This window comes from Anser brachyrhynchus (assembly GCF_964034855.1).
Source record: "Anser brachyrhynchus genome assembly, chromosome: 16".
Lineage (NCBI taxonomy): Eukaryota > Metazoa > Chordata > Aves > Anseriformes > Anatidae > Anser > Anser brachyrhynchus.
In genome coordinates, this window is record NC_137734.1 from 2,686,540 (window position 1) to 2,711,157 (window position 24,618).

The 24,618-nt window shown below is 39.6% G+C and overlaps 1 protein-coding gene across 4 annotated transcripts; it reads right to left on the reverse strand.

Annotated features, from left to right (window-relative positions):
* Positions 1-781: 781 nt before the first annotated feature.
* Positions 782-23,889, reverse strand: ARFGAP1 (ARF GTPase activating protein 1). 4 transcript variants are annotated; one of them, XM_080557838.1, is made up of 15 exons: positions 23,635-23,889; positions 23,273-23,423; positions 20,284-20,347; positions 19,272-19,381; positions 17,621-17,792; positions 16,653-16,753; positions 15,808-15,894; positions 15,002-15,098; positions 12,700-12,756; positions 12,329-12,361; positions 10,977-11,006; positions 9,051-9,107; positions 6,972-7,031; positions 5,738-5,814; positions 782-5,290 (listed from the first exon to the last, which is right to left on the reverse strand). In XM_080557838.1, exons 3-15 carry the CDS (start codon positions 20,341-20,343, stop codon positions 4,936-4,938), a joined length of 1,296 nt encoding a protein of 431 aa, XP_080413964.1. In that variant the 5' UTR covers positions 20,344-20,347; positions 23,273-23,423; positions 23,635-23,889; the 3' UTR covers positions 782-4,935. The 4 variants fall into 4 exon arrangements, with proteins under 4 accessions (XP_080413964.1, XP_080413962.1, XP_080413961.1 ...); XM_080557836.1 differs by lacking the exon at positions 10,977-11,006 and having other exon boundaries at positions 23,635-23,886; XM_080557835.1 differs by lacking the exon at positions 10,977-11,006 and having other exon boundaries at positions 15,808-15,897; positions 23,635-23,883.
* Between the last annotated feature and the right edge of the window lie 729 nt (positions 23,890-24,618).

Below are 24,618 nucleotides of genomic sequence, written 5' to 3' on the forward strand. Positions count from 1 at the left end.
CCTGCTGCGGGCTCTCGGACACCTCGGAGGGCAAAACGTTTGATTCATCAGTGAGGTAGGGACCCAGGGAAACCCAGGCAGCTGCTTTCTGAGCCTGCATCTGCTGTGGAAGCATACAGAAACAGCTACGTACCAGTGAAACAGCTTGAAGCTGAATTTGCTCCTTGCTGGGATCGCAGCACAAATGACAGCCGGGACAGGATACAGAAAAGTTCACCCAGTGGAAGCGAGCTGGACGTTGGAATGGCAGTAGCAGTCTGTTTTCCCTCTGGTCAATGACCACGGCATTTTTGTGGTCCACAGATGCCACTTTTTCTATCAGCTTTTACTGGTAGTGCTTAGAATAGGCATTATTTTTCACGGTATTTTGTCCGTTCCCAGGTAATTGGCCTCCGTACGCTTGCAGAACAGAGGGCCAAACAGCCCCCCCTCCGGAACCAGCACATCCTGTTGTTTGATTTAGTCCCAGCTGGACGCTTTGCATGCAGCGCTCAGAGCAGCCCCAACGCAGGATGGTAGGGCAGGAACGGACGCAGCGTGTCCGTGGAACGACAGCCATGATTCTCTCCAACATGAAATTCCCTGCTGATACTGGCACAATACTTTGCTGATTTCTTAGTTGTGAAGCACCCCATTTTGAGATGACTTTGTGATGCTAACTATACTAAGAACTGCTTCACTCAAAAGGCCACATAAGCTACATTAATGCAATTTGATAAGTGTTCCAAGGTTTTAAAAAAGTAATCGAAGTCTCCTGAAAAAGGGCTAAACGCCACTCTGCTCCGTATCTTTTTGCTTTATTATAATGCTCTTTAAAAGATGACACTGCAGTACAAGCCTGGTACCACTCTACAGAACAATGAATAGTGTTCACTGAAATTGCCATTCCTGTGAACTTCACATAAAACACATCAGGAAAATTAAAGATACAGCACTCCATACTGACCAGGTTTCTGCTGGCATGAAAACGAAAAAGGGCTCGACGACTAGAGATCACTGTGAACCATGACAATCAAACTCTGATAAGGGGCATCATAACGTTTCTTGACTTCTCTTTAAATCACTGATGGCTCAAGCCTTCCTTGACAGCATTAGCGGAATTTAAAATCGCCAAAACAAGGTGAGAACTGAAATACCTTGGTTGACTGCAATTTTCAAAGAGGACCACTGTATCTTTAAGCGTATCCTGGATTAAACAACAAATGTTATACCTACATTTGTTATATTATTGCACAGATCATTACACTCATAAATACATTATGAACCCATGGAATGTTACATAGTCTGGCTGGGAAAACAAAAGCAGCAGCATTACCCTTGAGGTCTAAACCACCAGGAAGAGTTGGCCAAGCACTTCTTGAAAACATAGTGATTATTAAGAGGCACCAAGACACCAGTGAAACGTTTTAAAATAATCTCTAACCCCCAGGATTAGCCCCAGTTCCTGGTTGGGAACACTCACAAAGTCTTTCACTCCTTTACAAGCAGCATGTAGTATGAATGTCTTGGTGTTTCCCTGATTTCAGTCTACCTGCAGGAATCCAGCTGCTCTATATTTTCCAAAGCTGAAGCCATACAAAGGAATAAAACAATTTGAAACATTAGGAAATTTAAATCCAACCTTGCAATGTCCAATTGTTCCGGTATCAATTTCACCTACTGCACTCTCTCCATGGCAATTTGCTTGTACGATTTAGAATTCTTACTAAATGGTGTGGCATTGAAAGGAAAGCAAAGCTGCTCACCCACCAAAAAGGTGAAGTGCACACAGCGACACCAAAGCTTTTCCAATCCATGTACTCAGATTCAACAGCTGTATCTTCAGTTAGACAGGCAGCCTCAGCAAGCTGTAACCAGTGCCTCTGTTTACAATGCTAGCAATCAGGAGAAAAGAAGAAAAAAAGCAATTGGGGAGAGGAGGGGGGATTAAAAAGTCCAATTAAAAATGCTCCCTCCATACATAATTTCAAACTGCAGAAGCTTCTAACTATCTAATCTTAAACAAGAAGAAGAAAAAAAAAGTCCAGTAAAACGGGGGCTCTGTAACAGAAAATGCTCTCATTCCACCCCCTTCTTTGGGAGACATCATAAAACATTCAGATTCAGACAAGTCATAAAAAAAATACTGATTTGCCCATCAAACTGAAACCACTTGGTACATAAGCATTGTGGCTGCAGTTACACTTTCTGCCATTATATTGGTTTTTAGCCTCTTCCACTAACACCTTTCTGGGAGCTGCACCATACTGTTGTGTCTCCACAGGACTGCAAAGAGAGAAGGCAACTGGTTGGCCACTGCCCCCGGAACTGAAAGAAAAATCACTGCCCAAAGCAATACCTTAGTAGGGCTCTGGCTATTTACTTTAACGTAGAAGATAAAGTCTCAAAAACGCAGAAATAAATCCAGAAGAACAAACCAAAGGCTCATACCAATCATAGCTACAAGTGATGTATAAATAAACCAGTTTTCTCCTAGGCAAACCACACAGCTGCGACATACGCAAACTCGTCACACCACTGTCGACTGAAATAAACACCGCTGGGCTGAAATAAAGCCTGCCCTGCTATGAGCTATTTCAGGAGGTTTATGAAAGAGAAACTGCACTGAATTTGTACGCAGAAAGCTGAATCAGCTTCGCGTCACTCCAGACAGACAGCAGCAGTCAGACAACGCAACCCATCAGATGCATTTTGCTGTCATTTAACAGAGCTGGACTGTTAGCCAGGACCTGCAGCACCGCCTCACAGACGTGCATTACAGATCCGTGCTGTGCAGCAGACAAACGACAAGCAGGCAACAGAGGTATATGCATAAAAATACTGAGTTATGTTTGACATGCAATTCAGCCGTAACAAAGGTATAACGGGAGAAAAAGCTGAACAAAATCCTTGTGTTATAGTCAAGGCTGTAAACTTCTGCAATGGCACCGCAAGCAGCATTGTAAACCGAGATCTCTCACGCCTCTACTGCTCCCAAAGGGTCGGCATGTCAGCAAGGATGCCTCAGGAAACTCGCATGGCTCAGCCTAAACTAGCGTCTGGGTCACGAGCAGCACCACGTCCCGCTGCACGAGCTTCGGAGACCGCTGTATCAATAGAAGCAAGGGGGAAAGAAAAATAATCCTAACAGGACAGGGCTAGAGAAGACCAGAAAAATATTTTGTTGACCATCTGAGAGATCATCCTAAAAGAATACAGAATCAGGCTACAGACACTTAGACTGCAAGCCTTTAATAGCTGCTGCTTTTGGGGGCGATTCATGATTCCCCTTCTCTTTCACCTTTTTGCTTTTTTTTTTTATCTGCTGATTATGATTACTTTTTGGCATCTGATATTATCATATGATTGAAAACCTCTGTAACAAGGAAAAAAATGGAACATCATTTGAGGTAATTTCAACAACTTGGGTCAATCAATTGCTTGAGCAATAAACTAATTTACAAAATGAAAGGCTTTTTGGATAGGTACAAAGATTTACAAGGTCCACAGTAAAGAACTCCATGCTGCTACCAATACAGACTATGTAATGATATCATGATTTAAAGTTTAAGTGAATTGATTATTTTCAGGCAGTGCACATTTACAATCCACCCCCAAAAATAAAAGGGAATACACAGGACACCATTATTGTTAAAAGGAGTCACAGATCTTCTGTAAATGTTATGACTTGTATCATGCAAAGCAGTTTGCTGGGTCAAAACTGAGACACAACTGAATCTTCTATTCCATCCCTTAATGCTGACAAGGAGTTTCTGAAGTTTCCAAAATAGTATTTCTATAACAAGGTCCAGGAAGAAAACGTGGAGAAGTACATGACAGAGAGAGACACAGTTTGACATATTAAAGATCAATTTGGAAAACATCTGTTTAAATTAAGTTTTACTATTAAATCCAGACATCTACTCATCTTGAAAGGGGCTTGCTGCCAGCCTCTCTCCTCAACCGTCTCATATTTTCCATGCGTTTTTTCCTTACTAGATTTTTTTAAAATAAAGTTGTTTCACTGCCAAGTTGCCAAACAGATGTCTAAAAGGCCACGAGCAGCAGAAAGATTTCATTTTTATCACAATAGATAAAATAGCTGGGTAGAAGGAAGAAAGAGAAAAGACAGACCCTACAAAATACTCAAACTGTGGGAAGGGTGTAGGCAAGGACGGAGAACACACACCGTTGCATTATATCTGTGTAGGAGAGCTGCTCTTCTTGCTTAAGGGTTAAGAGTTTACGCAGTGCAAGGAGCAGCCATTCTGAATATCCATTGATAGGCTGTCAGAACGATGAGTTTACACAAATAATCATCTACCTCTAGACTCCTTACTAATTCTAAGGGGAGAAAATAACTTCTGAAGTCTAAAAATCTCAAAAAGTTTTTTTTAAAAAAAAAAGCTTCAATAAAAAGTATCTTAAAGACCGTTTCGAATTGCCAGACCTAACACTGTCACAGCAATCCATAAGGCATTTGAACTAGATCTATTCCACTGCAGACTGCTTTTTTAAAGGCTATCTTCTCAAGATACAGCCTGTCCTTTATTTGCATTAAACACCTCAGGTCATCTCAAATTATATGAAGACTGGATGGGTACCTGTGAGCTTACACATGCAAGGTTGTGGCATGAAAGCGTGCTTGCACTGATTTTTTTTTTTCTTTTGAACGTTGCTGTTAAAGTCAGTGTACCCAGCTTCAATAGTGCAAGGAGAATATACATTTAATCACTACCCTTAAAACTGGAAGAACCATTTTCATGTAATAAAAGATTCAGACACTTTTTTTTCCCCCCTAAACTGGGATAGAAGGAAAGGAGAATGAATGGAAAGCACAAAAAGTAACAAATCATTAAGGTCAACCAAGATACTCCAGTTGTGTGTAAAACTTTCTCCCCTCAATCAGCCAGCACAGTTTCCCTTTCCTAGCTGTGCAAAACAGGGTTAACAGTTCTACCAGTTCTGGTTATCCCACCCATCATCAGCTGAAGATGCCTTTTTTGTTGCCTTAGGAGGTTTTTTGGTCTTGCTCTCCCCTCCTGTGTTTTCCCAGTTGGTCTCCCAATTTTCCCAACTGTCGCTGTTACTGTTCTTGTTGTTGGAGACTGTTCCTGAGCCCCACACGTCCCAGCTATCGGAGCTCTTCTTCTCTGTGGAATTGTCCACATAGGTCCAGCTCTCACTGCTTGGAGATTTATGAGCTTTCGGTGGGTCTGAGTTGCCAAAGGTCTCCCAGAAGCTTTGATCTACAGCATTGTTCTGGTAGCCCTCCCCTCCACTGTTCTGGTAGCTGTCTCCCTCAGCTGGTCTTTTATTGGCAGGGGTGGAGACAAAAAAGAAGGGAGAAATAAATTAGTTACGACAAACATGACAGTAAACAGAGATGACCACAAGGAAAATGATAATGCTACTGCCCTTTGCTCAAACAAAAACTACAAAGGCAGAAGAACTAGATGTACTGTTCAGAATGGTGTAAGCTTATATTCTAGTTCACAGATTTTGGTAAAAGCCTAAAATACAAAGAGTGGTGCATTTGGCATACGTTTAAAAATCAAAGTGCAGCGCACTATTTTGCTCTCAGACTGAAAAGAGCTTCATGTGCCCCTGAATGACATTACGGAAGGACTACGTACAAAGCTTTCCCAAAAGACAGAACAATTTCTTCATATTTAAAAAATACCTAGTCCTATTATGTTGCAGAGAATATAAAATTGCGTGTTTGAAGAGATGCAGAAAATAACAACAAAGGAAATACCTTTCAGAATGATCATCTGGCTTGCCAGAAAAGAAAGTGGTGACATCTCGCCATCCCTTACTCCCAACTCCCTGAACCTAGAGAGGAAGAACACACTATTTATCTGGACCAAGCCAGCATCCAAGTCCAACAGCAAAAGCCACAACACACTCTATCACTTGTTGAGATGAAAATAACGTACTTCATGATAAATTTCCCTCAACCTACTAATATTTTTGACGGATAATTACATGGTTGATGTAAAGAGAACACATTTGAAAGAACCATGCTGCTGGAACTTGTGAGAAGTAGCTAAAATTCAGCATTTTCACCCACTTTTGTCAGGAACAGCTTTTCAATTCTCTCCTACAATTTCTTGACAAAAACGCTGAAATTACATTTTACATAAAATTAAATTTAATGACAGCAGTAGTGTTTGGATGTTTCATTTAACTATTATTTATATTTCTAATGTTTTATAAACTTCCTTCATACATTATTTTAATGCTCATGTGAACGGGCCAAAAGTTGAGTTCTAGAACGAATATGCTAGGAGAATCATTCCAGGGTTGTTATTTTGGAGTGGCTTTGGATTAGGAACACAAATTCTGAAGTGACATCCATGGAAGTCACTATTCTAAGTCAAAAGATATGAAGGAAGAACCCTAGAATTCAGATTTAAAGTTGCCAGGCTCTAAGCAGATCAGGTAACATATCTTGTTAACATATTCCCAACATTCAAGACACTAAACTGTTATATGATACAGCTGCTAGTGCTTGAAAGACAAACCTTCCTAGGTAATACTGTACAAATTATCAAAATATGCATTAGATTGTGCAGGACTTCTGTACCTAGCAGTTGTACAGAGCACTTACCAAATTACCAAGCAATGATTGCAAAAGAAGACAAAGAAAAAGGTAGAGAGCATTAGTAAGTTTAACCATACAAATATAACACAAGCTGTCTCCATATTCTATAGCAGGCATTTCTTGTGTTTAGGATGCTGGTTGTCTTATAGCTCTACATCACGTCCTCAGTGAAACCATTACGAGGAGAGGACTGCATCATACCTGTGGAGTACTTGTTAAAATACTGAACTACACGTTGAAAGTTGCATCTTCCAAATTTATCTATATTCAACACAAGTACAGACTACAGTTGTGTTGCGGTTTTGTTTCACTAAAAACACTTTGAAAGAATATGGAGACTGGCTTGCTGTCTGGCCTCCTTAAAGGGAAGAAGGCCTCTTCATACCTTGCTGGCCAACTGTGACACCCCCACGGTGACCTCCTCAAAAATTTTCCCCTCTTTCACCTACGCGAATCAAAGTATCGGTCATTAGTCATAAAACAAAGTACTGTTGAAGCCTTAAGACAAATTTACTTGTGGTAACAGCTAAAACCAAGCTTAAAAAAAAAATAAAAACTGAAGTGAATCAAAATATACTTAAGTTAAAGCTATCAAGGTTAAGAAAGTGACATAAATCCACTGATCTCCAATGGAGCAAAGCTCAGTCCTTTGAAGTTTGGGGGAATGTATTACTGACATACATTGAACCTGAGGAAGGTACCATTACACTAACGCTGAGCATAAAAAAAAGACACCAAAAAACCTGCCAACTTGACATTTTATAAGTATATTTTACTACAGAAGACGACCCACTTTGGAGAGATTAAAAACCTATTAGATCCATTTTATTCAAAATCTTTTATACATGCTTATGTAAATACTAAAACGGCTTTGAATTTTGGTTAACCAGAATACAACTGGTGTCTGTCACCAATTATTAAATGGCAGCTGTTCCAAAGCAGGTGACTTCACATAATCCTATGTGCGTCAGGCAGAAACTACTGTATACATACTTCAGACAGTAACACTGAGAACTAGCAGCACAACCTCCTAAGGGAAATAACGCCTTTTTATTTTTTTAATGTAAAGTCCAATGTTCCTCACTAAATTGTCCTATAAAATAAGTCAGCTCAAGAAAATGCACCCTAAAAATAACATTTCTAAGCATTCTGAAATAAATTGTGGATAATTCTAGGGAATACAAAACCCAGTAGTGTGTTCTCCTATGATTTGAAATGCTATGTAAAGAATATTAAATTAATAAAGGTAATGCAATAGTATTTTGTTATGTGATTAAATCATACTTTTCAAATTCAAAGTTAATCCACATCTTGAAGTGGTGTCATCACTTCCCTTATGAACGCAACATGAATCTGTTTTTATCAAACGATACATTTTGGGAAAAGGTATGTAGGTAAGTAGATCACAACATTCTCAGAAGAGCCTTCATCAAAATTTTGGAGCTGATCCAAAATTCTAGAAGCACAGGACAAACGCATGACAAATGGGAAAGATGCACTATCTTTTTTTTTCTTTTCTTTGAACATATGAAACAGGAAGGCAACATTTGACACTAGGGTGAAACTTTGATTAAAAATGGCAGGATCAGCTATCACTAATCACTTATGAGGGCTGACCTTCCTGTTTGGTTTTTTTTTGTTTGTTTGGTTTTTTTAAAATATGCCCACTACTGACTGTCTTTATTTCCCCAGGTATGTGTGCTTTCCACATAACTGCTGTTGGAAGTGCTATTAGCTACATGTTCGTGGTCACTAACAACTCTAAGGGGAAGATTAAAAAAAAAACAAAAAACCTTCAGACTATCTCAGTTTCCTAGAAACAGCACAACTAGAACTAGACAGGGTTTTATTTCAGACCACGCTTTCCTTATGAACACAGGCAAAACTTGGTATTAGCTACCAGAACGTTCTGAACGAATACTAAATAAAGGTTGCAAAAACATTTTTAATTTCTATTGATAAACAGTCCCCATTCATCCTAAACACATACTTCGCTCTGAACTCTACTGCCTCTGATGAGGCAGCAGATGAACTATAGATGCTCAAAGATGCTTAGTTGAATTTAAAGAAATGTTGATGGGAAGATGGGGAAAATACTATAAACTTAACACTCAAAGATATTAATAATAAAAAAGTAACTCATTTCTCTACCCATTTAGGGTGTATTTTCATCTTAGCCCATCTTCCATTACTGAAACCATGAAATCTAAAAAAGAACATCTAATAGTAAAGAATTCAACAATCTTGTGGACATGGAAAATATTGCCAAGGGAAAATACATCCATTAACTTTTCTTTGCTGACATACTAGCTGTGAGTTATTTGATGCTTCCCCTCCACTGCTGTGCTAGTGTACGAAAAAAAAAAAGGCACTGACAACTTGGGCAGTTGTGTCAGTAGGAAACAATCACTGCCTAAATCATTGTAATCATGTTCTGTAAGTAATTTACTAGATCCAAAGTTACCTTTTCCTGTGCAGGTTTGAGAACATTTTCATTTAATGTCTGACCTAACTCTGATGCCTATTTAAAAGCAAAAACAAAAAGTCAGTCAGTTATATTTTCCTTAAAACAAAAACAAAAAAAACACAGCCGACGTTTTCTGCAGAGTAGTTTCTCAGCAGTGTCTCCAAAAAGAACACGAAGCCTTAAAGCTTTGATTTGTACAAGCAGAATGAGCTGAAAGCACACACAGCACGCTGCTGCAGAGAACAGACACAGATGCACACGGCAGTAGGTTGCTGGAGATGCCCAGAGCCCAAGCAAAATCTGACCTTGCACTGGAAGCAGAAGCAATGGTTCAACCAGCAAGAGCCCGGAAGAAGGGCCCCTTCTCTGCCTGCTGCTGAGAATTTGGAAGCACTGGCCTCGGCTGCCTTTTTCCCCACTCCCCTCCGTGACACTACTTGTAGAATTAGATCTTTTCAGACCATTTTTCACCAATTCTTCTGTCTCATAGTGCACCTGTTGTCATCTATTAATAACAACCCAACTGTTTCTAAGCAATACACAAGAGGCAAGGTTGTGACAAAGACTTAAAATCTCTTTAAGGCTCCAGGTATGCAGAGGGAGAAAACGGTGATCTTCAAAAATCTATTCCAATCCCGAAGAAGACGCACAAGCATGTTGCACTTTAGAGGCATCTTACAAAATGTGAGCCCACAGAGCAGGTCACAAAATGATGATATCGACAAAGACAGCAAGGCTTGCAAATGTTTCATTTGAAACCACTTCTTTCCCTACTACCGTAATAAGCCTTTGATTGATTTAAACTTTTCTTCAGAATTGCCACGTTATACAGATTAATTTCTCAATTCATGTAATTAGTCCAAAAGGGCCAACTCGCTTGCCAGACAAACATCATTCCCAACCATTAGCAAAGACTAATAATGTTTAATTTCTTACGGGTTTACATCCTATGCCTGAAAAACATTGGTTAGGGCGTGAGCATTCATCCATATTCTCTCTGAGGATAGAACAGCTATGAACATCCTTCCTCCACCGATTCCCAGGTGTCTAAAAAGCCCTTCCCTTAGCCCCATCACTGCTAGGATCTCCCACCACCCAACCACCGTTATATTACCTCCAATACTTCTGGCCCTTACCAGCTCAAAAATTATTTCAGAAGACAAAGGAAAAAAGGTAACCCCAATTTTATCTAGTAAGAAAAATGAATGTAGATCACATAAGGCTTGTCCACATTGGAAGCGAGGCTAAGGAAGCGTTCAAGAAAAACAAGAAAGGGGATTGAATAGGATTTTTCAAAGATGATAAATCCCTTGGAGCCTATTGAACCTGCCAAACTGACTGTTTATATTACAGAATAAAAAGTATAACATACCAGTGGTTGAGCTGTGCTAGCTAAAATTATTGCTACTATCAAGAAGAATTCTCGTATAAATCCATTTACTCAACCACTTAATTTCATAAATACAGCAAAGGGAGGTTTAGGTAGTTATGTTTCCTTCTGAATCACTTCTTTATCTTTACTGGTTTTGAATATAGGATGGCACCTTACACACCATTATAAACACTACATAATGGTGCATTTATTAAAGAATTTGCCTTCGAACAACACCCCAGAGGAGTTCTGTGTATACTGCATTCCTGGATCAGACATGCAAAAGGAAATCCTGAAATCACTGTTTATGAGGAGCATGGAAAGAAGTACAGAATGCTTTCTGAGAGTGCAGAGCCCGGACATCTCTACCCATTTTAACCTATATTAAGTAGGTTTGAAGAAACATTACCATATGAAACACACAAAATTATTCTAAACAGACTTGACTCAAGGCAAAAAAAAAAAAAAAAGACAGCTCAAGAGCAAATGAGCATATTCAGCACGAACAGTGACAAGGAGTCCATGCACAAGAACATATGTGAGGGCGTTACCGGCTCTGGCTGCTGCTTGTAGCCCCAAAACTTTACCCAGACAGCAAAAGAGAAAGAGCAAGGAAGGTAGAAGAAGCAGCTTTTAGCAAAAAATTGGAAGCACTTTTTTAGGCAAGTTAAGTAGCACGAATCTTCTTCAACTTAACATCTACTGACAATACAAACAGTGCGTGTGTTTGGTCACTGCACACTAAATACGCTTGTAGTCAACATATTATATCAAAAAGATGTTACATCTGTTTTACAGAGCGACAGAACAGATGTTTCAGGAACAAAATTTAAGCTTTAATAACACGGCTTAGGCTCCAGGGCACCATAATGCTGTGGTTCTTGTCAGTAGATGTGAGGAGCTTTTACACTTAACGTTTTATTTACATGTGTTAATAAAACCAAAAGAATAACAGTTTTCTAAAGGGGAAACTGCTGGATGGAGTGAAAAAGGCAGACTTATTATACAGTTTGTCTTCGGTAAGCCAAGCAGCAAATATTTTAGAAGCTTCTAAGTATCAAGTTTGGGTGCATTCATGAGACATTTTTGTTAATCTTGAAAAACATGCACGTGTTTGGCAGAGTAACGATATCCTACTGCACACATCTCCTGTTTGAACACCAACACCTGCAGGTTCACATTCGTGTTGCACAACAGCATCCTAGCCATATCAGAAAGCTTGCCAGGGTAGGGCTGCACATGTAAGCGGAGTCACAGTTCAAAGTACTACCCTATAAAATATATTCATACATACCAGCCCTCTCCCTCAGAACACTGGAACTTTAAGAATCCTATTATTTTCCAGATTTTCACATTTGAATTTAAATCTTTTCTGTGCAAACAGATCTTGCTTATGTCACAGCTCTGCATAATTCAAGTCTAGCTGCCTCTGCTTTAACTTTGGTTTGAAAGAGGAAATGCTTTTAGGAATTTTTTAAAATGCACCCAAGCAAGTTACCTTAATAATATTAAGCAGTTCACATTCGTAATATCTTATTAGGATTTAGGAAGGGCTTGCTTTACATTAGTTTACTTAGAGAAGAAAACTACTTTAAGACAGACAGCATTTAAGCTTCACAAAAATATGGGTATTTCACATCCACAAACATGAACTGAAGCATTTCATTCTACTGCCTACTGAATACACCTGACAGCTACAAATACAGCAGACTATCAGTGTTTGTTTGCTGCTTAATTTGATCACAGTAGTTGATTACAATTCCCATGGAAATAAAAGCAAGAACCTAAAAATTGCTGTGCACCATGAAGGCTAAACACAAAAATTTGAATAAATCGGTACAGGCAAATGCGTGACATTTAAAGCCAATTATTGTCAAGAAGACCGAGTTAAATTTATAATCACCTTTTGACTTGCTTGAGATCCAAATCTGGTAGCCTGTGAAAAGAAGTAAATACATTCAAATTTTAAAATAAAAGGTTTTATTCTTAGTAAACGCACACATTTGAAATGCTTTGTGATCCTTTCCAAGATGAATGGAAAATTTACAATTTAGAAAAATGATTATACAGAAACATGAGAAATACTTAAGACAGAGATGAACATTCACTGTGCATCTATTTCATATGGCATAGGCAAAATAGAGCAGAATCTATTAATTATTAATCTATCTTGGTAATACTTTTAAAGATACATCCCTTTGAGAAGTCAGATCACAATAATGGAACCTCTTTTAGCTTACAAGAATTATACTGAAATGTTTTGTATTTACTTACACCCTCTTTAGCAGCTGAGGCAATCTTGCTTGCTCCAGTTGTAAAACTGCTCCATCCCTTTAAAAGAAAGTAAGAACGTGGTAAGTTGTATGTGAATACTAATATAGTGAACACTTGATTATTACCTATTACATACTAAATTAAGCCAAAATGTGCTCCAATACAGTCTGTCTCACGGTCATAAGAATTACTTGCTAACGAGAACAAAAATTATAGTCTCACACTTGTCTGTAACAGACCAACACACTTCCATCCAAACTTCCAATAAAAATACGAAGCAGCAAATAAAGCTTCAAGCTGCTTGTTTCTTGCAAACTTCACCTTTAAAAATAAGCAAAACTTCTTTATGCCTCTTTGGTTCTTCGAAGATCCGAAAACTACCACCACAGTCAAGATTTGGCCATTTCTTAGCAGACTTTTTACATAATGAACCAGAAAAGTTTTCTTCTAACTATTGATTGTCAGACGCTAAGAAGCCAGCTAACAGAAAATGAAGCAGGAAAGCGATTCTATTTTTTTATCATCATTAAAAATCATTTCTCAACTGTTTAGATTTCATGTTTTGTTAGCAACATTCATCCAGAAACCATCCAGCAAAGCAAGTGAAAATAAATCATATTTCATGGGCAAAACCCAGAAACAAACATTTAATACGTCTGTGGTTCTCTTTGTTTATAATAATGCAGAAACACATAACAGGATTTTTTCTTTGCAGGCAAGGCGATGTCTTGTAGTTTTTACCCTAAGCACAATCACATGGGCCACAAACGAAATCTAAATTGCAATTTTGTCTGTTAGTTACAGAATGAGTTGAACAGCGTAGTGAGTATGAATTAGAAACACAGAAAACAGAAATGCTCCAGTACAACAGCAGTAGAAAATAAATGTATATATGTAAATGTAGCATGCATGAGGAAAAATAATTATACACATCACTAGGATGTATAATATGTCTTAAAATTACACTGTAGTATGCATCTGTGGTCACAAGAGGGCATTTTAATCGTAAGTTTCAAAAAGGTCATGTATTCAAGTAATAGCTGACAGTAACTCAGACAACACAGTACCAACTCTTGCTGTCTTAGCACATCTGCAATCTATTATAGATGGGGTTTCTAATTTTAACTCTCTGGCCTCCAGTTTATGACATAAGTAGAAGACATTCAGCAGACATGTAAGTATCCTATAGGATCACCCTGCAATACTGTTCAAAGGCTCAGGCATTACCTTTTTCTGTTATGTTCTAGCAGAGCCTGGTCTGGATATTCAGACTGTGCTCCACTACACTAGTCAAGACTTCTGAGGAAGTTATTTGAAAGTTTTGTGTCAGTTACAAGAATTTAGTAGTTTTTCTCACATGCCTCCCAGCTGTAGAGGAAGACAGAACTGTAGTGCACTCAATGGGTAATTCAGTCCCCTATCACAAGCATCTAAACCCTTACATTTTATCAGATACATCTTTAAAAATCTTGTTTTTTTCCCTCACTGTTAACGACAACCAGAAGTCTGTTCCAAAGCCTAATTGCTCAAATTTTAAGATAAGTAACCACCCATAACAACTTCCAAGCACATTAACACGAGACTTTCTATATCCAAATCATATGAAGATGCTCTACAGAAGACTACCGACCACTAACCCTGGCAGAAAACCTTACTACATTTCAAAGAGATTGCAAATGCCAAATTTTGTCCTGCACTGTTACTTTCCAGCATATCAAAGCACCTGACTTTATTCCCCATGTTCTTTCAACAATACATCTCTCACCGTCTCTACTTAATCATGACAACTGCTCAACCATATGCTGTTAGGTCTTCATGCCCTGCCAAAAGTGTTTCAAATGTTCTCATCACTGTTCAGGGCTTCTAGCACCATATACATGAACGTTTCAATTGTTTTCCACTAACATAATATAGTTCATCTGTTTGGAGCATTACCACCCCAACTACTATTATCCTCTCAAGTTAAACTTTTATTCATTTGTTTTTCTGTGCTCCAAAGGCTGTTAAGTATTAGTTCCTACTTCATTGCTATATCCTCATTTCAAAGAGCTGATCTCAGACATGATGCTTAACTTTTGTTCAAAGTGTCCCCTTCTTTTCATCTTTTAAAGTCCTCCAGTATTTTCCTCACAATGAGAATAGTCCTAGTCCTCTACATCTTTATCTACTTGCAGTCTTTAGTTTTTCTCCATTTATATTCTAGTAAGAGAGGATGAAACAGAATAATATACTACTAAATAAATAAAATGCTACAGAATAAAATACTACTTCAGGTCACAGAAATCTTCAAACACTTCCTTACAGAGTACAGCGAAGACATAGCATTATTCAGGAAGTCATCCTCTTTTTTTGGAGGGGTTACTGTGTTTCCAAACCCCACGTAGCGATTCTCTTGCCCACTACAATAAGAAAATGAATAAATAGGATCCATATTAGCATACACTCATTAAAATCATTAAACAAAAGTATAACGGAATAATTGTTTAACATACTTTAAAATATACTTGGAAGAAAAAAACCCTTGTAGTGTTGACATTTGCATGAGCACTTAACTCCTACGTCACCTAGCACCCAAAAACACAAAACCACCCACTTCATAGAGACATAATACCCAAAAAGGTCCACTGGTGAACCCTTGCAAATTAAGGTGTCTCCTATGCAAGCTAATGTCTTCTTAATGTTTCTCCAACACATCACTCAGATCAGAAATCTGAGTAAATCTTAATGAAGATATATGAAAATGGGACAAGAAGAGGAGGAAAAGTGTCAGCTTTATCAATATCCCCATTTAACCCAAAACACTGTAAGATGCTATACACACTAAGAATGCCCTAGTTTGGAGCCTACCACAGTAATATTTGGATTTACTAGCTTTTTCTTGAATGCTATCCAAATATTTTTGTTACAAAAAATACATTAAAAGGCTTCTTCCTTCCTCTTTTCCCTCATTATAAACTATCAAAATGTTTTTAATAGTCACCAAGATGCAACTGTTAACTAGTATGGCCCAGTGAATCAGCATCACAGTTGCCCAGCTGCAGTGTAAGGTCCCACTCTTTGTAATACTACAGGACCAGGCACACAAAAAGTTAATAAATATTGCATTACCCTTGATAGGAGTTGACATCATCATTTAACCAGTCTTCAAAAGCCTTGTCGGAAGAGGCAGTTACATTCTGAGGTTGTCCAGCAGAACTACTGAAATGAAAGATTTAAAAGAATCAAACTGTGTAAAGCAAAAACCACTAGCTCAGCACTGCATCTTGTCATATATCATCATAAAACAGGCACAAAATTGATTACTTCTTTAGTCTATCAAGTAGGGAACTGTAACATAACCACTAAAAGCCACTGGAGTATTGAATGAATAAAGCAACACAGACTACGCTACTCAGACCAGTGTAGCCCACTGAACCTGCTGGATGACGGCCAGGCACAAAGCACCCGTCCATCTGATTTATAATTGCTTTTTCAGTTAACTTGATTCCTTCTGCAAGGAATAACAAACATACATGCAGAAGCAGAAACACAAAACTGCAGTCCAGCTTTGATGCTCTTTTTTGTAATTAGCACCTTAAGGAAAAGCCTGTGCTTCTTTGTCACCAGCACTCAATCACGAACTGGAGCAGAACTGTAGTTAAGGTAGGGCTGTGACACACCATGCATGACTGACACAATGATGAATCTCAGGTGCGCTACAAGGCAAGGGAAAAACAGTATGTCTTGTCCTCCTCTCTTACTCAATTGTCTCTGCCACGGTTTTTTTTTTAAGATTAAGGTGGAAAGAGTGTGAATTACAGAAATTAGGGCTCTTGCTAAAGTTTAGGAATATGAGGAAGCAAAGAAATGCTTGCTCAGCCAACACTATCAACAGAATAAAACCAGCAGACATTCAAGCATCAGGTTTTGATCCTGATGTTGCTATACCAACATTAAATAACAAGAATATATACCGATGAGTGGAAGAGAGAGATGTTTTAGGCTGAGGTGGTGTCCAGTTCCTGGCAGGAGAAGTTTCAATGGACCACTCCTTGCCTTCAGCTACTGTAGCAACCTAAAAGGGGCAGGAAAACAATCAAAATCCTGGGTACAAATTTTCATGAGAGATGTACACTGGTCCTATAAAGCAAGAACAAGTCAATTCACTGCCAGTTACAGAGATCAATTAATTTGTTTTCAATAGAAACTCAATTTTTTTTTTCTTTTGAATGTTAGGCTAGCAATGTTAAATTGAACACTGGTTTTATTTCAAGTAACTTCAAGCACCTTCTTCCAAACTAGCCTGTTTGGTCTGAAAAGCAAAGATTAAGTTAATTCACAGACACCCATCTCCAATCTCCTAACAATGGAGACACAGTTGGATTTACACTCTTCTTTAGGGTGGCTAAAACACATATGCAGAATTTAAATGTTCTCTATGCCTACTTCAAAGAAAGAAATCAGACTTCACTTCTTTCCCCTATACTGCTCCCCCAACGCGAGTCATAGCTGTCAAGTAATGGTCTTGCCACAAAAATTCCACAGACCCCCACTTTGAATGCTTAAAAAAGCTGCAGCACAGGACTTCAGAATTATTTGCCTTCACCAAGATACTCCACTTTCAGACAGCTGTCTCTTATCCCTTGCAGCTTCTAAAGAAGCAGAGAGACAATGCACATAACAAACCTCAAAGCTGCACAAGTAGTCCCGTGAGCACAGAATGTACCTTCCTACCAACTCACTGGCAGGGTCAGCATAAAAATGCAGTATCCTCGTAAGTCTCTAAGCTCATGAGTTCAACTTGTATTTTTGGTTGTTTTTTTTTTTTTTATAAACCACACACATAAGAAGACTTACCAGCAACCTTTAAAGACCAAGTGCTGACAAAATACTTGGAGGTTTTCAGATAGCAGGGGATGAGGACACACACCTCTGAACTTACCTGATCTCTAAAAAGAGCTGCAGCTTTGCTGTTGTACTTCTCTTGCATTGTCCAGCAGGGATCATAGTCATCTTGAGACTCCAAGAACTCTCGAAATTTGCTGTTACCTCCAGCCTTCATTTTCTCCAGCTCAATATCCTTCCATTTGTCCATAGTTACAGAGCGTACAAAACTGCAAATTGATTTAAAAAAAAAAATCACAAATTGTTATAATTTACTGCTATGTTGTCCAGGACAAAAAAAAAAAAAAAAGAAAAAAGCTTATTGCAACCTATCTCAAAGTTTAGGTGTACAGAAGTGTTAAATAACACACTCGCAAAGTAAAGAAAGAAAGAGCATCTTAAAAAGGCGGTCAAATCCTCACTGAAATAAGCAAAAATAAACTTCTGGCACTTAAAGGAGACTGTCAGTAGAAGGCAAGCAACAACAAAAAAAACACTTTCTCCAACAAGCTTGGAAACCTAGCGCACTATATAAAAGAAAACTTGTCCCATACTTCTTTATTCTTATATTTCCTTTTCCTGTCTGTTTTCATGTTTCACAATTACACTCAGGTAATCTGCAAGAACACCTCCTGCCCCATTTCATGCTTCTGCTCATAATAACCATCAGGTACTGACAACTCAACCGCCTCGAACAGCCTACACTAACATTTACCATGACCTCATCCCAGGCATTTATGACTGCAGTTAACATCCCAACTCTGCTTTGGGGCATAAATTCTTGCTACTTACTGCTCATTAAATTATATTAAAAAAAAAAAAAAGCTCTACTGTTAAATACAAGTCACAGAGAAAAAAAAAAATTGAATCATCCTCCTCAACAAGGCTCTTTAAAACTTGAAAGTTGACCAATTTCTTTCTTTTTGTCCCAAAATAAGTACCCTTCATCATATCTTCATGTCAGTAATTTGTATTTTCTTTCATATAACACGTGAAATATGTCCACGCTCTCATTTCTTACACTATTTGTGCTCACTAATGAGCTTCAAATCTTCCCCCTGAAAAGCAAATCACGTAATTCTGAATGGCCTCCTTGCTTTGGTGGTCTCCTTATTGGACTTTCTCTCTCTTGTTTGGGAAGCTATGCCATGTTCTGCCCCTATTATATAGTGTGAGTCCCTGCAACACTTAACAGTTCTTATTCCACGGTTTCCAGGCTCAGTAAAGTATGTTTCTTGGAAAAAAAATAATTTATATTAACAAAAAATCTCTTGAATGGAATAAAATTATTTTATACACTTGTATACACTACAGAAGCATTCTGCAACCATACTGTGACTTTTTTTTTTGCACAACTCTCAAGCTGCTCTAGTACTACTTCAGTTTTAATTGATGAAGATTATACAAGATTAAAAAAAAAATAAAAGGAGGACTAGCACAATGTTGTCAAACACCCCAGCACAACCTCAAGATGTAGTTGGAGATGTTACTTTCTAGAACTGGGCACAACACAGCTGCATCAATGCAGCGTGTGCTCCAACTAATTACAGAGAAGACCCAGAGACTAAAGCTCACTTTGGAGAGGAGCACGAGGCAAAACTGTCTGTGGAACACTGAAACTGAGACATTGTGCACCCCTCCCAAACCACACGTTCTGTTCACAGCCATAGCGCACCCCAAGGTAACCCAGCTTAGCCTGAAGGGCTGACCTGAGGTGAACTCCCAAGCCTCGGTGTTTTCCTGAGCACTCGAGACAGATCCAAATTCCATAGGTCACACTCACCCACTGGGGGTTAAACGCACCACACTCAAAACAGACCTGTAAGAGGAAATAAAGTCATCTCTACCTTGTAATCGACCCATGCCCACGTGAAGTTTTCAAGGTACAGCTCAAAAAGTCAAGTCATGAAAACATCACACGCCGGAAATAAATTCAGAAGGGAGAGTTCCTTGTTTGGAAACACCTCTCCTTGGAGTATAAGCTTTCTTTAAATATTTATTTATGCTGAATGGAAAGAAATACTCATTAACTTAACCTGAACTGGACTGTAAAATTACTCTACCAAGTACCAAACACCAGTAACGAAATACAAATAAGAGAGTTGAAATTAACGCACAAAAAAGTCATCTTGATATCATACTCAGATTGTTCTGAAGGAGAAGAAATTAACCAAACTGAATTCTTGAAGTTTACTTGGCAAAATACAAATAAAACATTTAAAGTTCGAAACATTCACTCAGACGTACTACAGCGTGGCAGTAAATTGCAAGATGACAGCAGATCAGAATGGAGTTTGTTTTTTTTGTAATAGTTTTTTTGCTCATACACCACAATAACTTCAGTTCTTATGAATGCAATCACCAGTCAAAATTGAATACGTAAACAAAAATGAACCTGTCTGTGGGCAGGGATTATCAAGCCACTTGAAATAGGCAGTTTAATTAAGTTATGCCCAAGACATCACTTGCTCAGAAACTACGGGTTACAGCATTCCTAGAATCTCTGAAAGACTTGCGCCAAATGTACAGCCACGCGTTACAATACATATGAATAAAAGTTGCTAGAGCCAACAAACTTGAGATATCCACATTTCTATATGTTACCATTAGTTAGATATACAAGTGCTATAAATGGGTTAACTCTTATGGACAGCAACATACACCTGGAGTAGATAAAAAGAAAATTTAATTCTAGGAAACTAAAGATCATAATTTTCTCACATTATTCTCATCTTGTGCTCTGACTTCCTTAAGAACTTTCCTTGTTCTTGGACTTGCCATGATTCTACAAAGGAAAAAACAAAATGTGAGTCATGTTAAAGGGTACGATACTGGTAAGATGTTCAGCACTACACAAGCATGATCTCTACGAAAAAGAGCTCACAAACAAAACCACTGAATCATAATCAATTACAGGAAAAAAAAAAAAGAAGAAAAAAAAGAAAAACCCACAATCTTACTTCTCCATTTACTTCATACGGTTTTGGGAATTTTAGTCATCCTACCTCACTTGCTGGAAAGCTATAATTCAGCCATAGCTGAAAAGGCAGGGGGAGGATAAACGTGGAAACTCTTCCTTCTGTGGCGTACGTCCCACCAAAACAGACACGGACGCTGCTTCCAGAGCCATCCGGCACCCTTTCTGAAAGCACTTTTTTATCATTCATGATTACATGGAATCATATGCATACAAATAAACTGACCTAAGCAAAGAATAACAGGGACTCTTGCACTTAATAGTGCTGAACACATAGCTAAAAGAACACTCTATTAGAAGACACGCAAAAAAAATATCTTAATTTACCAGAAGGATTGAGTTTCCTTATCAAGGAAATTCTAACAAAATAAGGCAACTACTGGGGGCTCTTACACAAAACAGAATTTTAATTCCAGCAAGTCATCTCTAGCTGGCAGACCACATCATCTTACTCAATTTGTTACAAAGCGTGAAATGCAGCAGCAGGGAGCAATGGCAAGCTACAGATAAAATTCACATTAAGAAAGAGATGTGACTCACGGTATATAGCCTGGAAAAAACAAAGGACACAAAACACCCATGATTGAAAGAAATGCAGTGCAGGATGCAGCACAAACTGCAAGTTACGATAAAAAATGAATTCACATTTCCAGTTATTCAGTAGTACAATATTTAAATGAATTTTAAATAACATCTCTTCTTCCTTTTTACTTCCAGTTGCTTTTTTCATTTCTACTCCATAAAAGGAACCTCTAAGATGTAATAAAACACACAGAAGTCACCAGGCTGACTAGAAACAGCACCAACTACTGAACGCCAAGCGTACTGGTCAGTCAAGACACAATGCAAAAAATAACAGGTCAGCGTTTCTACCAAATCCTGGTCTGAGAGGCAGAAGCATCTTCATTTCTACGCAAGTGTTTGCCATTTGTTCACTGTGCAATTTAACTAAAGTCCTTAGTTCTCAAATTATAAAAAGGATTGATAACCGTGCAGTAATTTTAAAACATAAATGACTAAGTGTTACAAACAATTACTGCAACCCAGCAGAGGAGGGAGGGAGAATATATCTTTATTTAGAAAAGGAAGACTAAAAAAAGAGTAAAACCCTACGAGTAAGAAAACTACCATTAAATTTGTAGAATGTGACAGTGTCAATTTATTAGACATCTGTAAAGCAAAACAGATTTCCTGTGAATCCCAGCCACAGCAGTGCAATAGAACAGCGTAAATACAATTATACGCATCACCAGCTAAGACAACACGGTTTGGAAAGAAATATCCTCAAAATCTTATCTACGCATTACTACAATTAAAAGCGGAAGTTATCTGCGGCAGAACTCACCTCCTTTATCTAAAGAACTTATTCCTTTGTAAACATTTTGTTGACAAGCAGTTAATTCTGTATAACTTAAGGGACAGTGCTTTCACTGAAGTTTAGATAATGCTACCTTTCTATTTCAATTAACTTCTATTAAACAAAAACAGATAAATTGTGGAAGAATTGTTTTAGACCAAAATGGTTACTGTAATTAATGATGAATGAGTAAAATTACCCCCCAAGCTGACAGAGGAAACAACTGCTTTTTTTGCTTTTTTGAATGAAATCCTTTTATCAAAAGACCTTTGGCCAACTTCAAACTGAACACATGCCCATCCCTAAAACAGCAGCTTCCCTAATCAAGCCCCCAGGTGTCTCTGGTGGGATGGCAGAGCTTCACCCATGAATAGGAGAGGGTAACTACGGCCATCAGCTTCTTGCCTTTCTTCTACCCCATCATTTGGAAATGAAAGGAAGTGGACAAGGATGTGGGGAGAAAAAAAACACACTCAAGTTCTAAGTTTTGTAAGAGCACATAACTGTTTTAGAGCCTAGCCTACTTTCAATTTTATTTTACCACAAAACTGAAAGCAATCAAATTATCACAGTTGACCTGAGCCACAGAGATGACCAGGCCCATCGTCCCTTAACAGCAGCTTAACTTTCAGGCAGTAAACGTCCAAGTAACAACTTGGTGGACAGCCTAAATAAGTACTGAGCATTTTCATCTGATGTAAATGCTCATGAGCAGTAAAGAAAACGTTTAATTTAGGAATAAGTTTTCACTGAAAATATCAGTATCTTGGACTAAGGGTTGCAAGGTGGAAACATCCAGCTTCAGACCTATTGGTCTCATGCTGGGACTTCCCCATCAAACAACCTGATTACGGTTGGACCAGATGATCTTGGAGGTGTTTCCCAACCTTAACGATTCTGTAATTCCAGAGCAAAACTAGACACGCACCACAGGGGCTTCTATCTGAGGAACGTCTAGCTCCCTAAAAGCACGCATAAAGGCAGGAGCGGCACCATACACGTAAGTCGAAGGGAGCTGTAAAGGGACTTTGCTCCTCCGATGCAGCAGCAAATTCACACAGCTGGCCTGCAAGGAGCTCCGTGATTCACCAAGCGTGCGATGCCGCCTGCGTGACTTCGTGTGCCTCAGGGACCCCAACGGGTCCCACCGGGGGGAAAAGACCACAGGGGCTTTGCTGGCTGAAGGAAGTTTTTAACCAGATTCCATGGTGCAGGCACGATTTACTCGTACATATATGTTTATATATTAACAGTTCGCTTTAATATATATATATTACATAGATATTCACATATACATATATATATATATTGACGTGGCAATAAATCCGTTACCAAAGGCCTGCAGCCCTGTGTTCTCAGACCCACCACCACCTTACCATAAGCTTCCCAGAGGACGAGGGGCTGGCGATATTTTCAGGCTATTTTCAGGCTAACCGTGAACCGAGCTAGCCGGAGCCGCGGCGAGTCCCGGAGAGCTGCCTCAGTACATGGCCAGGTTCCCCGCGAGCACAGCGCGGCTTCTTCTTTCTAGGAATAAAAAAAAATAAATAAAAGAGATAAAAGAGATGAAAACCGGACGCCGCTCGCAGCAGCACAACGCCTCCCCCTGCCACGCCAGCGGGCTCCCGGCGCCTCCCCGCCCGCCCGCCGCTCGCTGCCGGGGGAGCGGGGCCCCGAGGCCGGACCCGGGCGGCCCCGGAGCTGTGGAAGGGGCCCCGGCAAGGCCCGGGGAACGCACCGGGAAGCCGGCCCCGGCACCCCCGGTACGCCCGGTCCCGCCCGGCGCCTCACGGCGCAGCCGCTGCCCCCGCCGCGACCGGCGACGTTGCAGGGCCGCGAGGAATTGTGGGCGCCGGCCTTAACCCGCGCCGGGCCGGCACCGGCACCGGGACCCGGACCCAGGCGGGGGGAAGCCGGGGCCGAGCTCGGTTGAGGTCCGGTAGCCCCGAGGGGCCCCGGTGCGAGGGGGCAGCGGCCGGTTCTGGCTGCCCCGGGGGGGCCGGAGCGGGGAGGGCGAGCTGGAGTTGAGTTTTAAGGAGCCGCGAGAGGCTTACTGCCGTCGTTGTGGGGTTTTAGAGCAAAAAAAAAAAAACAAAAACAATCGCCGCTGGGCTTGGGGTAAAAAATCGTGACGTGAAAACTGGATGGAAAAAATGGGAAGAAGTAAACGTTAGAGAAAATACTGGGAAATTATTTTTTCAGAGGGCTGGCTTCAGGCCTTCTGTGTTAATGTGAAGGTTTTATGTGCGGGTTTCAAATAAAAAACGCTCATCGAAATTAGACTTCAAGACTTTTTATTTCCAAATCCTGTTTTTGGTAAAGGAGGTATTTAAAAATGTTAAATTATCATTTTTATTTTTTTTCCTAAGGGAAGAGAAACAGGTTTGTGTCAACCAACCAAAACCAAGCTCGGCCTTGTCCATGGGCATCTGTTTTTCCTGGGTGTTTGGTGCACTTCCAAACTGAAAACCTGGAATTTTCAGGTTCCCAATGGATATTGGGGCTGCAGGCCTCTGGGCGGCGGGTGCCACGCAAGTGAATTCTGTCGAGGTCAGGGGCTTTGGGGGCTTGCACCTGAGGCTGAGCGCTCCTGGCCTGCAGACCTCACTGCCCGGAGGAAGATCTCCTTTCGTTGCCATCCAGCGATGCTCCAAAGGTGGTGGGGAATCGGAGGATATGAGAAGAGAACGTGGAAGTGCTTTGTGATGGTTGCAGGCCTGTG